Raw genomic sequence first — 15,089 nt, 5'->3', positions numbered from 1 at the left:
TAAGCCATTGTAAGTTTGTGAACAGGGCCATGCAGAGGAGCTGCAAAAAGTTGAGGCATGAGATGATGAAGGCCTAGGCTAAGGTGGGTGGTAGTGGAAACTGAATGGAATAGATAGATTCAGACTATATGAAGTCACGATCGACAGGACTTAGTGATGGACTGAAGATGGATGTCAGGAGGAAGGAGAGTTCAAAGATAACTCTAAGGTTTCTAGCCTCAGACACCAGATCAGTGGTACAATGAGAGGAAATTAGTTTATTGGGAAGTGAGAAAGTTGATTTGGGGGAATGCAGTAAGTTTGGTTTTGTATGGATTAAGTTGAAGGTGAGACACAAGTATGGATGAGAAGTCAGGGCTGGATTTGTCAATGGGAATCACCTGTATAGAGTTATTGGAGGGAAGAAGAGAGTCCTGACGACAGCTTTGGGGGCCACATTTAGTGGTGTGGAAAGAAAAAAGAGGATCTAGGGAAGGTGCCAAAGTCAAAGACTGGCAGAGCTAGCAGGGCTCTTAAAGAGCCATCTCAGTTTCTAGTCCAACTCTCTTCATTCTTACAGATGAGCCAATGCCCAAAGAGGGGAGGTGACTCATGAGAGATCCTACAACCAGTCAGCGACACAGCCCAGGTCTTCCCATCTAGCATTCATGCCCCTCTACCACAAGAAACAAATGCCAGCAAAGGGCAATTTTATTTAAACACAACAACAACAACAACAACAAAGGGCAATTGAATGCCAGAATGGTAAGAAGCACCATTGGAATTGGACAGGGGATAACCAGAAACAGCATTGAAAATTGCCACAAACCTTTTTAGTTGCCATTTTCTAGAATTCAGAGTCAACACTTGTCACTTGTTCAGGAACTTGGGGGCTCTTGGTTTAATAAATTCTTGGTAGACTTTTCCGTGATGGTTAGATGTTTTAGGACTGTTCCTTGTCATTGTATATTAATATAGCAGCACCTTTATCTGAGGGTAACTGCAGGTAATTTGGAGTTAAGGAGATCTGAGTTCAAATTTTGCCTTAGACACTTGCTAGCTGTGTGACCCTGGGCAATTCACTTCAGCGGCTGTTTTGCCTTAGTTTGTTCATCTGTAAAATAGGATATTAGTAGCACCTACCTTTCAGAGTTGTTTTGTTATTGTTTAGTTGTAACTCTTTTTTGGGGTTTTCTTTTTCTTTTTTTTTTCTTTTTAGTGAGGCAATTGGGGTAAAGTGACTTGCCCAGGGTCACACAGCTAGTAAGTGTGTGTTAAGTGTCTGAGACCGGATTTGAACTCAGGTACTCCTGACTCCAGGGCCGGTGCTCTATCCACTGCGCCATCTAGCTGCCCCTTGGGGTTTTCTTGGCAAAGATACTGGAATGATTTTGCCGTTTCCTTCTCCAGCTCATTTTGCAGTTGAGGACACTGACGCAAACAGGGTGAAGTGATTTGTTCAGGGTCATTCAGCTAGTAAGTGTCTAAGGCAGGATTTGAACTCAGGAAGATGAGTCTTTCTAACTGCAGGCATGGCACTTTATCCACTGGCCATCTAGCTGCCCCTCCATCCCAGGGTCGCCAGTGAGGCTCAAAGGAGACAATATTTCTAAAGCATAAATGTAAGCTCAAAGTGCTGTAAAAATGCTGTAGTGGTGTTGGTGATGGTGATGGTGATGCTGCTGCTGGTGGTTAATCTTACCTTAATCAAAAAGAAGGCACCACCTGAACAGGAAGGTTAAGGTAAGCTTCTAAAAAACACAACTGAAGAATGGTTACCCAACAGAACTCTGTTCTTTTTCCTCTCAATCCAAGTTTGTCCAACTACAAGCTGGCAGCAATAACTATTTGAGGCTAAGGAGAGTTACTGTTACCGTGTATGTAACTCATGTTAGATTTGGACTGTGTTTCTGGGTGACTGCTCTGCATTGTAATAAAGTTTTCCTCTTGCTTGCCATGTGTATAAGGGAAGCCTTTTTATAATACATAGCAGTGGGATTCTTCTCAAATTGTAGTTATTAGCATTTTATGGATTACAAAGCAATGACGATGGGCAGGGTAGTACAAACTGAATTTGAAAGAACACTATTATCCCCATTTTACAAATAAGAAAACTGTATCTCAGAAGAGTGTTAGAATTAGTGAGTACAGGTTTTCAGGCCCCAAACTCAGATCTCCTGATGCTAAACTCAGGCTCCTTTGCAGTACATAGTGTTATCCAGATCTTGGCCATGCATTTTTCTGAATGTCTACTTCTCTCTTTTCTTTGAACCAGGTGATCATGTTCTAGAGCTTTGTGTTCCAAGAGATTGTGGTGCCAAGTGTGATGCTGCCTAAGTCAGAAGAGGAAAAGATACAGAAGTTGATGGTAAAGTAGAACTGAGCTAGTTTCATTGTGACGTCATGCTCTCACATTGCTATCATGTCTTCTCTTTTTATGACCTATGGCTAGTGTAAAGATCTAGTACTTGTTCAAAGCAAAGGGGGAAATTTACACACATAAATTAGAAGGCAGCACAGTGATTCTAGTAGTACAGTCATCTTCACTGATAATAATTCAAAAGTAGATTATCTACTTTTTGGCTTATCCACAGCAAGGTGGCACAGTTATAGGTGATGCTGAGATCTAAGGTATGATGACCATTCTTATGGGAGGCTGAGGTGCATTAATGATAGATAATATAGGATCTGAAATTGATTAACTAGGAGGCCAGGATTTTTGAAGGTGCTGGGAGTTCCAAAATCTCTTTCTTCTTACTTTTTCTCCTTGCTCATTGACAAGGCAAGCAATTTGATATAGGTTATATTTGTGCAGTCATGCATAACACATTTCCATATTAGTCATGTGGTGAAAGAAAATACATACCAAGAAAAAAAGTTAAAAAAAAAAAGTGTGCTTCAGTCTGCATTTAGATTCCATCAGTTCTTTCTCTGGAAATGGATAGCATTTTTTTTTATCATAAATCCTTTGGAATTGTCTTGGATTATTGTATTGCTGAGAATAGCTAAGTCATTCACAGTTGATTGTTTTACAGTATTGCTGTTACTATGAGCAATGTTTTTCTGGTTCTGCCCACTTCACTCAACATCAGTTCATGTAAGTCTTTCTAGGTTTTTCTGAAATCTGCCTGGTCATCATTTCTTATAACACAATAGTATTCTCTCACAATCATATACCATAATGTGTTCAGCCATTTCCCTATTGATGGGCATCCCCAACATTTCCAATTCTTTGCCACTGTAAAAGGAGCTGCTGTAAATATTTTTGTAGATATAGGTCCTTTTCCTTTTTGTTTTTTGCATACAGGGCTAGTAGTAGTATTCCTGGATCAAAGGGTATACACAGTTTTATAGCCCTTTAGGTGTAGTTCCAAATTGCTCTCTAGAATGATTGGATTAGTTCACAACTCCATCTGTAGTGCTTTAGTGTCCCAATTTTCCCACATCCCTACCAACAATTGTCATTTCCTTTTTTTGTCATATTATCTAGTCTGATCAGTGTGAGGTGGTTCTTCAGAGTAATTTTAATCTGCATTTTTCTAATCAATAGTGATTTAGAACATTTTTTCATATGACTAGATACTTTTGATTTCTTCATCCGAAAACTGCCTGTTCATATTCTTTGACCATGTATTGATTGGGGAATGACTTGTATTCTAATAAATTTGACTCAGTTCTCTATGTTTTAGAAATAAGACCCTTATTAGAGAAATATCTGTAAATTTTTTTCACATTTATGATTATTGACTGTATTTCCCTCTATCCTATTTTTCCTTTTCTCTCTCCTCTCACCCTGTCTCTCCTGAAAAGTGTTTTGCTTCTGACTACTGCCTCCCCTAGTCTTCTCTCTCTTCTTCTCTTATTCCCTTCTACTCTTAATTGTCTACCACCCCTATCTTCCCCTATAATATAAAAGCTCTTTTACCCCTCTTTTATGTGAGATAATTTACTCCATTCTACCCTTCCTTTTGCTTTTCTTCCAATGTATCTCTCTTTCTTACCTCTTTTTTTTTTTTTAAAGATATCATCCCATCATAGTCAACTCAAACCCATGTTCTCTGTATATGTATATTCCTCTTGACTGCTCTACTAATGATAAAATTCTTAGGAACTACAAGTATCAACTTCCCATGTAGGAATATAAACAATTTAACCTTATTGAATCCCATATAATTTCTCTTTCTTATTTACCTTTTTATGGTTCTCTTGAATCTTGTATTTGAAAGTTTTATTTTCTGTTCAACTCTGGTCTTTTCATCAAGAATGCTTGGAAGTCCTTTCTTTCATTAAACATCCCTTTTCCCCTCTGAAGGAATATATTCAGTTTTGCTGGGTAGGTGATTCTTGGTTCTAATCCTAGCTCCTTTGCCCTCTGGAATATCATATTCCAACCCCTCCAATCCTTTAATGTAGGAGCTGATAAATCTTGTTATCCTGACTGACTCCACGATATTTTAATTGTTTCTTTCTGGCTTCTTGCAATATTTTCTCCTTGATCTGGGGACTATGGAATTTGGTTTCAATATTCCTGGGAGTTTTCATTTTGGGATCTCTTTCAGGAGTTATCTGTGCATTCTTTCCTTTTCTATTTGATCCTCTGGTTCTAGGATATCAGGGCAGTTTTCCTTGATAATTTCTCAAAATATGATGTCTAGGTTCCTTTTTTGATCATGGATTTCAGGTAGTCCAATAATTAAGTTATCTCTCCTGGATCTATTTTCCAGGTCAGTTGTTTTTCCATTGAGAGATTTCATATGTTCTTTTTTTGGGAGGGGGGGGTTGAGGCAGTTGGGGTTAAGTGACTTGCCCAAGGTCACACAGCCAGTAAGTGTCAAGTGTCTGAGGCCGGATTTGAACTCAGGTCCTCCTAACTCCAGGGCTGGTGTTTTATCCACTGCACCACCTAGCTGCCCCTCATATATTCTTTTTTTAAATTCTTTTTTTTTCTTACTATTATTTATGTTTCATGAAGCTTACATTTGTCCAATTCTAATTTTTAAGGAATTGTTTTCTGCAGTGAGCTTTTTTACTTCTTTTTCCTATTGGCCAATTCTCCTTTTTAAGGAGTTCTTTTCTTCAGTGGATTTTTGTGTCCCTTGTGTATTTGACCTATTCTGTTTTGTACGGTGTTATTTTTTTCAGTATTTTTTTGTGTCTCCTTTACCAAGCTTTTGACTCTTTTTTTTCCTATGATTTTCTTTCATCCTTATAATTTCTTTGCAGATTTTTCCCCTCTGTCTCTCTTATTTGATTTTAAAATCCTTTTTGATTTCTTTCAGTATTGAGGGGGGGGCTGAGACCAATTCACATTTTTCTTTGAGACTTTGGATGTAACTATTTTGACTTTGTTGTTTTCTTCTGAGTTTGTGTTTTGATCTTCCCTGTCATCTTAGTAACTTTCTATTCTTTTTTTTTTATCTGTTCTTTTTTTTTCTGGCTTATTTCTTAACTTTTAACTTCATCTCAAAGGTAGGCTCTGCTCCCAGTGGAAGGGGGCATTGTCCCAAACTTAAGGTTTTTCATACAGCTGTTTTCAGAGCTAATTCGGGGGGGGGGGTTGGGGGGGGTCAGGGGGGTCTGTAAGTTTTCAGTTCTTCCAAAGTGGTATGATCTAAGATGTGTGGTCACTGCTCTCCTGGCCTGTGTTCTGGTCTGTGAGTGACCAGAAGCACTGTTCTCTACCTTGGAACTGTGACCAGAATTCCTGTTCCCCTGTGGCCATGTGCTAGTGTTCCTTATTGCCTGGGTGATGCAACAGAGTCCTGCATCTAGTGCCAGAAAAGGGCCCCCTGCAATCTCCTCCTGACCAGTTGTTTGACCCATCTGTAGTTTTCTTCAGAATTTTTCTCCCACTATCCTTCCCCCTCACTCCTCCTACAGAACCATGTCATGTGACAAATAATTTTAATGGGGGGGAAGAAGAAGAAGAAAAATCAGCAAAAGTGTGATCATTGAAAACATGCATTGAAAACATCAGAAAATACTTTTAGTGTTCCACAACTGTGGATCTCTAGCTTCTATAAAGGAGGGGGATCAGGATATCTTTTTATATCTATTCTTTGGGGATCTTCACATTTACATTGTTGTAGTTATCTGTATTGCTTTGCTTTAGAAGTTTTTTTAAATTTTGTTTTGTTTTGTTTTTTGGTGAGGCAGTTGGGGTTAAGTGACTTGCCCAGGGTCACACAGCTAGTAAATGTTAAGTGTCTGAGGCCAGATTTGAACTCAGGTACTCCTGACTCCAGGGCTGGTGCTCTATCTACTGTGCCATCTAGCTGCCCCTCTTTAGAAGTTTTTGAAGCTTGTGAAGTAGTAGAAATAGTTTTAATTCCTCATTCTTTCTAGCTCTAAAGCCCTAGGTTAGCACAGGACCTTTTTTGGTTCACAGCCCCTCCTAGGTCACACCAGAGACTCATATGCATCTACTGATTAGAACTGGGGAAGTTAGGAGGGTGAGAATGTTTTTTTGTTTTTTTTCTGTTTGTTTTTATTTGTTTTTTGGGGGGTTTTTTTGGTGAGGCAGTTGGGGTTAAGTGACTTGCCCAGGGTCACACACTAGTAAGTGTTAAGTGTCTGAGGCCGGATTTGAACTCAGGTACTCCTGACTCCAGGGCAGGTGCTCTATCCACTGCGCCACCTACCTGCCCCCGGGTAAGAATGTTTTAAGAGAATATGGAAGTATTGTGCTATAAGAAATGACAAGCAGGATGATTTTAGAAATGCCTGGAAAGACTTGTATGAACTGATGTATAGTGAAGTAGGCAGAACTAAGAGAACGTTGTGCACAGAGACAAGCAATATTGTTTGATGAAGAACTGTGAATGACTTGACTGTTCTCAGCATTACAATTATCCAAGACAATCCCAAAGCTGTATTGATGAAACATACTATTCACCTCCAAAGAAAGAACTGATATTGATGAACACAGACTGAACATGCTATTTTTTCACTTTCTTTCATTTTTTCTTTTATTCAAGTTTTCTTGTACAATGACTAATATAGTAATGTTTTACATAATTGCACATGCATAACCCATATCTAATTGCTTACCACATCAGGGAAGGGGATGGGGAGGTAGGAGAGGAGGGATAAAATTGGGAACTCAAAACTATAGATAAAAATGTTTATTATTTTTTAAAAAAGAGAATATGGGAGATAAAATTAAGTCATCAAGGGGGTCATAATACAGCAAGAGATGTGGAAAGGTTTACACACAATCTTTGTATCTTTTTTTTTTTTTGGTGAGGCATTTGGGGTTAAGTGACTTGCCCAGGGTCACACAGCTAGTAAGTGTTAAGTGTCTGAGGTCGGATTTGAACTCAGGTCCTCCTGAATCCAGGGCCGGTGCTCTATCCACTGCGCCACCTAGCTGCCCCTTACATGCAATCTTATAGGAAATAGTCTCAACCATTGAAAATTTTTTAATAGAAAACTGTTGTCTAGGATGAATAAGAATAAGCAAAGACAGGGTTTAGAGAAACCAGCCATAGGGCTGCCATGGATGAAAATGGTTTGATGAAAAGAGATGGATGAGCAGAGCTGAACTTGTGACCTTTGTGCTATGTGTGATGTCATTGAGAGTGAAAGGGATAGATACAAGAAAGACTGAAGGAAGATCAGTAAAGTTGGGTGAGTGACTTGGATAATAGGACTGAAGGAGAAGATACATTCAAGGTAATTTCAACATTTTGAGCCTGGGTGACTCAAGAATGATGTTGTGACTGACAGGAATGGGGACATTTAATTTTCCTAAAACCCTGCTTTGATTATATCACTCCCTTGCTTGAAACAGTGATTCCTTATTGCCTCTTATTATGATAGTGATTTATACTCATTTTATCATCCCCACTCCATTCTCAGCTCTTTCAGGTCAAGGAGTATATCTTAAACATGTTTTTATCCTCCATAGTTACTAGCACATGATAATTTATCAGCAAGAATTTAAATGGGAGAGACAGGAGGTGTTGTGCTAAGTTTGGGTCATATTGGGTTTGAGGTGATAGGAAATCAGAGTGGAGAGCTTTTGCTGTATTTGGCATTTTAGGAATGGAGTTCAGGTGACATTTTTCAACTTGAAACTACTTTCACATTTTGTTGTCTTATTTTGTTCTCATTATAACAAGTAAGTTCTTCAGGTGCATTAACTGTGTTTGGCAGTAGTGAAAATTGAGGCACATAAGAAAACAAACTGAGAAAGAAAATGAGATATGTAAGTTCTTTTGGAAAATTGATGAAATAGTGTGGTCTGCTGGAAAGACACTGATTTGGGAGCCAGATAACTCCAATTTTTCCAGGTTTTTGTCCCAGCCATGCTTCATACTAGTCTTGTGAAACTGTTGCTATGAAACAGTGACGTCCATCTCTTCATGACCCCGTGGACCATAGCACACTAATATTGGCCATGGGATTTTCTTGGCAAAGATACTGGAGTGTTTGCTATTTCCTTTTCCAGTAAATTATGGCAAACACAGGTTCAGTGACTTGCCTAGGGTCATACAGCCAGTAAGTGTCTGAGGCCAGATTTAAACTCTGGTATTCTGACTCCTAGCCTCACACTCAAGCCATTGAACCACCTAGTTGCCTTGAATGTGAAATTAGACAAACCATTAATTTTATTTTATTTATAAAAGGAGAGAGTTTAAACTTGAATATCTAAGGCAAAGTCTCTTTCAGTTATAAAGTTCTGCCAACCAAGGCAAAATCTGAATGAGGCCATGAATTTGTCTACTATTCTGCCTGCTATGTATGACTGTTTGTATTTTTACAATGATGTGGACTGATGTAAAGGAAATATCAAGGAAGCCAGTAAGCATCTATTGCATTCAGTTGTTTTTGAAGAGTACAAAAGAAATGGAAGGTACGGTCTTTTTCCCAAGAGACTTTATATTTCAGTCAAGTGATGTTGGATTTGTGGTCAAAACTTGTGGTTTTGAGTTTCAGCTTTGCTGTTTACTAGTTGTGTGACTTTGGAAAAATTACATAACTTTTCCACCTTAGTTTCCTCATCTATCTCATCATCATTAGTATTAAGAGCAAAACAAATCACTTGAAACAGTTTATAAGTCAACATATCAAACAAGTATAAGTTTAGATGAACCCCTCTAATGCTAAGGAATAAATGAAGGATCTGAGGTGAGAGGGGTGGGCTGAGGAAATTTAATTAGTGAAAGCAAGCTCTTAGCCCAGAGGCTGATTCAGTTATAGCCCATCCCTGTGGCATATGTAATTCGTACCCCCAGAAGATCTAATTTGGCCCTGGATTATTCTCATTGAGGATTCTCACAGGAGACTGGTGCCATTTCCTATGTCCTTGTAATTGAGCTTCTGAATTAAGATGCCATGGTGGGGGCAGCTAGGTGGTACAGTGGATAGAGCACTGGCCCTGAAGTCAGGAGGACCTGAGTTCAAATCCGTCCTCAGACTCTTGACACTTTCTAGCTGTGTGACCTTGGGCAAGTCACTTAACCCCAACTACCTCACCAAAAAACCCAAAACAAACCAAAACAAAAAAAAAGGTTCTCTAGCCTGTCTTTGCAAAGATCTCTCCAGAACCAAGCCTCCCTCTTACATGTGAGGGTTCTGTACCTGCTGCTGTGCGAATAGGTCTGATAAACTCTGAACTTGACAAATGGTTATCATAGTTATCATGGGCCTAAATAGTCTTCTCAGACATTATTTTCAGGATCATCCCATTTATGACTGGAATAGACATTGGAGATGATATATTCCTTTTTTTTTTTAATTAATAAAGTATTTTTTTTCCGGTCACATGTAAAGATAGTTCTCAACTTTTGTTTATACAAGCTTTCCAATTTCAGGTTTTTCCCCCTCCCTCCCCCCTCCCCCTAGACAGCAGGTAATCTGATATAGGTTATATATATATATATATATATATATATATATACACACACACATAATGACATTAAACATATTTCTGCATTAGTCATGTTATAAGAGAAAAATCAGAGCAATGACAAAAAAACCTCAAAATAGAAAAACAACAGCACCAAAAACAAAAGAAATAGTATGGTTCATTCAGCATCTACTCCATAGGTGTTTTTTTTGTTTTTTTTCCTGGATTTGGAGATCCTCTTCTATCATGATTTCCCTGGAACTCTTCTGTACCATTGCATTGGTGAGAAGAATATAGTCCATCACGGTAGATCAACATTCAATGTTGATGATACTGTGTACAATGTTCTTCTGGTTCTGCTCATCTCACTCATCAGGAGATGATATATTCCAACCACTTTTTACATATGGGCAAATTATGGCCCAGAGAAGTTGAAGGATTTTGTTTAAACTCATATGGTAGTAAAGAACAGAGTTGAAATTGACCTCCATGTCCTTTTCTTCCAAATGTTGTGATTTTTCCCACTGTTCCCTGGTCAGGGAAGATTTGAAGCCACCTTAGTTGTAGAGAAAGGACATTGTGTTTGATAAGAAACAAAACCCAGGTCTGGGGTAATAGAGTGTCTGAAGCTTCTTTGCATTCCAAAAGAAAATGAGTGATTTTTCTTGAAGTTCTGTATTAATGCTCTAGAATCAATGAAGATTAAGGGTGGACTTTTTATTGTTTTTGATCAAAGGAAAGCATAGTGGTGAATGAATGGTTATTTTTTGTTGTTTTGTTTTGTTTTTTTATGGGAGAAGGAACTCTCATTATTATAGTTCCCTGTTGTAAATTTAACCACCACCACCACCAAACATTGGACTTGTGCTTCTGAGCTGTGCTCAGATTTCTCGTTATATTCCTTATGGAAATGTGACAGACAGGTCTAGAAAATGTTATTTTAATGTAATTTCTGCAAGGCTGACCATAATTTTTCTTCTTCTTTTCAGGCTTGACCACCTACTAACAGCAGCAGTGACAAGACAGAAGTGGGGCTGTGGATGCTAACTATGCATATTCTTCAGTCAGCAGCATCAAGAGGCAGGAGCTATGGCAGCTGAGCAAGACCACCTGATTTCAGGGTGCTTTCCCTGGGCATCATCGGCAAAAACCTCACTTTCCCCACAGCGGCAACGTGACATCTCTGCCTGTTTGACAGAGATTGAGGGCATGCGCCTTGATCGACAGCCACAGCTTAACGCCTGCAGGAGGAGGGTCAGAGACCATTTCCATTATAGCTGAGGAAAATGAAATTTCCGTTTTATTTGGTGCCTTGTAGAGACAATGCACTAACTCTTAGGGAGAGGAGTGAGGAAGAATTTGAGTTGTTCAGTGGAAACTTATGTGGTTATGGCTACTGAGCCAACGTGATCAGAGGGGGCAGGTGTCCCACAGAGACTTATGACAGGCTATACCATGTTGCGGAATGGGGGAGTGGGAAATGGAGGCCAGACATGGATGCTGCGGTGGTCCAATCGCATCCGCCTTACCTGGCTCAGCTTCACACTCTTCATCATTCTGGTTTTCTTCCCCCTCATTGCCCACTACTACCTCACCACCTTGGATGAGGCAGATGAGGCAGGCAAACGCATCTTTGGGCCTCGAGCTGGTAATGAGCTGTGTGAGGTGAAGCATGTGTTAGACCTTTGCCGCATCCGTGAGTCAGTCAGTGAAGAACTCCTGCAGCTCGAAGCCAAACGGCAGGAGCTAAACAGTGAAATTGCCAAACTCAACCTGAAGATCGAAGCCTGTAAAAAGAGTATTGAGAATGCCAAACAAGACCTACTCCAGCTCAAGAATGTTATCAGTCAGACTGAACATTCCTACAAAGAGCTGATGGCCCAAAATCAACCCAAACTTTCCCTGCCTATCCGACTGTTACCAGAAAAAGATGACGTTGGCCTGCCTCCCCCTAAACTTCTCCGTAGCTGCAGGCTACACAATTGCTTTGACTACTCTCGCTGTCCGCTCACTTCTGGCTTCCCAGTCTATGTCTATGACAGTGACCAGTTGGCCTTTGGCAGCTATCTGGACCCCCTGGTCAAGCAGGCTTTTCAGGCCACAGCACGAACCAACGTCTATGTCACAGAGAATGCCGACATCGCCTGCCTTTATGTGATTCTGGTGGGAGAAATGCAGGAGCCATTGAGTCTGCGGCCTACTGAGCTGGAACAACAGCTGTTCTCTCTGCCCCATTGGCGGACAGATGGACACAACCACCTCCTCATCAACCTGTCATGGAAGTCAAATACGCAGAATCTACTGTACAATGTCAGCACAGGTCGAGCGATGGTGGCTCAGTCTACCTTTTATGCTGCTCAGTACAGACCCGGCTTTGATATGGTCATATCACCACTAGTCCATGCCATGTCCGAGCCTAACTTCCTGGAGATCCCTCCACAGGTGCCAGTCAAGCGGAAGTATCTCTTCAGCTTTCAAGGGGAGAAGATCGAGTCACTGCGCTCCAGCCTTCAGGAGGCCCGTTCCTTTGAAGAGGAGATGGAAGGTGACCCTCCTGCTGACTATGATGACCGAATCATTGCCACCCTGAAAGCTGTACAGGACAGCAAGCTTGATCAGGTGCTGGCGGAGTTTACCTGTAAAAACCAGCCCAAACCCAGCCTGCCCACTGAGTGGGCGCTGTGTGGGGAGAGGGAGGACCGCCTAGAATTACTGAAACTTTCCACCTTTGCTCTGATTATCACACCAGGTGATCCTCACTTGGTGATCTCCGCCGGATGTGCCACAAGGCTCTTCGAGGCACTAGAAGTCGGAGCGATCCCGGTGGTGCTGGGGGAGCAGGTACAGCTTCCCTACCAGGATGTGCTGCGGTGGAATGAGGCGGCCCTGGTGGTGCCCAAGCCGCGGGTCACTGAGGTTCATTTCCTGCTGCGGAGCCTCTCAGACAGCGACCTGCTGGCCATGAGGCGCCAAGGTCGCTTCCTCTGGGAGACCTACTTCTCCACCGCTGACAGTATCTTCAATACAGTTCTGGCTGTGGTTAGGACTCGCATCCAGATCCCAGCCGCTCCCATCCGGGAAGAGGCAGCAGTTGAGATTCCCCATCGCTCAGGCAAAGCGGCAGGTACTGACCCCAACATGGCAGATAATGGGGATCTGGACCTGGGGCCAGTGGAAACAGAACCACCCTATGCCTCTCCTAAATACCTCCGCAACTTTACCTTGACTGCCACTGATCTTTATCGCAACTGGAACTCAGCCCCGGGGCCGTTCCACCTTTTCCCACACACACCTTTTGACCCTGTTCTACCTTCCGAGGCCAAATTTCTGGGCTCTGGCACTGGATTCAGGCCCATTGGTGGGGGAGCAGGAGGTTCTGGCAAGGAGTTCCAGGCCGCGCTTGGAGGCAATGTTCCCAGAGAGCAGTTCACAGTTGTGATGTTGACTTATGAACGAGAGGAGGTGCTCATGAACTCCTTAGAGAGATTGAATGGCCTCCCTTACCTGAATAAGGTGGTGGTTGTGTGGAACTCCCCAAAACTTCCGTCAGAGGACCTCCTGTGGCCCGACATTGGCGTCCCTATTATGGTAATAGAGAAATAGGCATTTTACTGCACTCTTATTAGGTCTCTTTGAACCTTTAAAAACTGCCCTATCCCTGTTCCTCAGTTTCCTCTATTAATGTTCCTTCCTTCCTTAATATCTTATAGATTTCACTTCTACCTATCTTTCATGTTTCACACTGCTTATTTCTTACTCTTCTGGTTTCTCTAAAGATCTGTAAATCTGCCATTGACAGATCTTCCATTTTCCTGTATTTGTCTGTTAATGAAATTTTACCCAGGCTACTGTAGACATTCTGTTTGAAGGCATGGTTTTTTTGAAAAAGGAGAATTTGGAAGTTGGGGTTTGAAGATTCTGAATTTCTATTTTTATGGGCCTGTCAAGGACAAGATGAGTAGGACTCTGTAGATTGTTACAACAAAGACTTCTAACAGTCTCTGATTATCCTCCAAATTTCCTAAAAACAAATTCAATTTCATTCTTTATTTAGGGGATCTTATACCAGTAATAATCAATTGTATTTTTTAAATTATCATAACAGATGATGAATTCAGGCTAGTTTAGAAAATTAATCAATTAAAAAATACAGAAACTTCATCAATTCAGTACAAACTGGCATAATTTAGGATGTATGCAGTTCTGCCTTACAGAAAGACATGTAAACATTAGTTCTGATTCTCCCACCTGTAGACCTTGCTTCTTTAGTTTGGCCCCAGGTGTACGGAGGGAAGGTAGAGTGGTGTAAAGTCCTTCCAGTTCTATTATCGTATATCCTCAAAATAAAGGAAATCTTGCCTGTAGTTCAGTTAGAACAAGTACCCAAGAGGGACTGAGAACTTAATCTAACAGTGCTTCTCCTAACAACCTCTTTTGTTTGCATTAACACATTATTGAATGAATTATCATGATTAACAATTTATGTCTCCCAGTTTTCATCTAAGAATCACAAAGAAGTGTAGTTTATTTTTTTACCCACAAAATTCCCAGAACTTTTCATTCTCAGGCCTTTAAAATAACCTTAGACACTGTAATAATAATAAAACCCATACATATTATATATATATATATATATATATATGTGTGTGTGTGTATGCATATATACACACACACACATACATACATGTTTATTATAGGTAGTGCTTTAAGGTTTACAAAGTGTTCTCCCTTCTAATTTGTTTGGCTGGAAATATAAGTAAATATTGTTATCTCCATGTTTTAGATGAAGAAAATAAGATTCAGAGTAGTCAAATGCCCTATGATATTATTCTAGGGGAAGCTAGGTGGCACAGTGGGTAAAGTGCCAGGCTTGGCATCAGGAAGACTCATCTTTCTGAATTCAAATCCGGCTTCTGACACATACTAGCTGTGTGACTCCGGGCAAGTCATTCTGTTTGCTTCAGTGTTCTCATGTGTAAAATGAGCTAGAGGAAGAAATCTCAAACTGCTTCAGTATCTCTGCCGAGAAAACCCCAAATGGGGTCATGAAGAGTTGGACATGACTGAAAACGACTCAACAGCAACAACAATTACTGATCATAAGTGTTGGAGTTGGGATTTGAACCTGTCTTCTGAGCAACTGCACCCGGCTGTCTTTTTGTAGCCTCTGCTAATGCAGACAAGCAGCCAGGAGAAGAGGATCAGGTGATAGAATCGGTTCTTTAACAGAGTCTGACATGCCATGTTGGATGAATAT

The 15,089-nt window shown here is 40.7% G+C and overlaps 1 protein-coding gene across 4 annotated transcripts in view; it reads left to right on the top strand.

Moving 5' to 3' along the window:
- EXTL3 (exostosin like glycosyltransferase 3) overlaps nt 1-15,089 on the top strand; it is a 103,928-nt gene that overhangs the window by 43,843 nt on the left and 44,996 nt on the right. For 2 of the 4 annotated variants that reach the window (XM_043982990.1, XM_043982989.1), the window contains exons 2-3: nt 2,255-2,347; nt 10,822-13,420. In XM_043982990.1, coding sequence (XP_043838925.1) covers nt 11,273-13,420 — 2,148 coding nt within the window. In that variant the 5' untranslated portion in view covers nt 2,255-2,347; nt 10,822-11,272. Of the gene's footprint in view, nt 1-721; nt 745-2,254; nt 2,348-10,821; nt 13,421-15,089 lie in introns of those variants that run through there. The other 2 variants (XM_043982991.1, XM_043982992.1) reach the window with 2 other exon arrangements.

This window comes from Dromiciops gliroides, chromosome 2, assembly GCF_019393635.1.
Source record: "Dromiciops gliroides isolate mDroGli1 chromosome 2, mDroGli1.pri, whole genome shotgun sequence".
Classification (NCBI taxonomy): Eukaryota; Metazoa; Chordata; class Mammalia; order Microbiotheria; family Microbiotheriidae; genus Dromiciops; species Dromiciops gliroides.
Note: the sequence above shows the minus strand (reverse complement) of the source record. Positions and strands in the feature narration are given on the sequence as shown.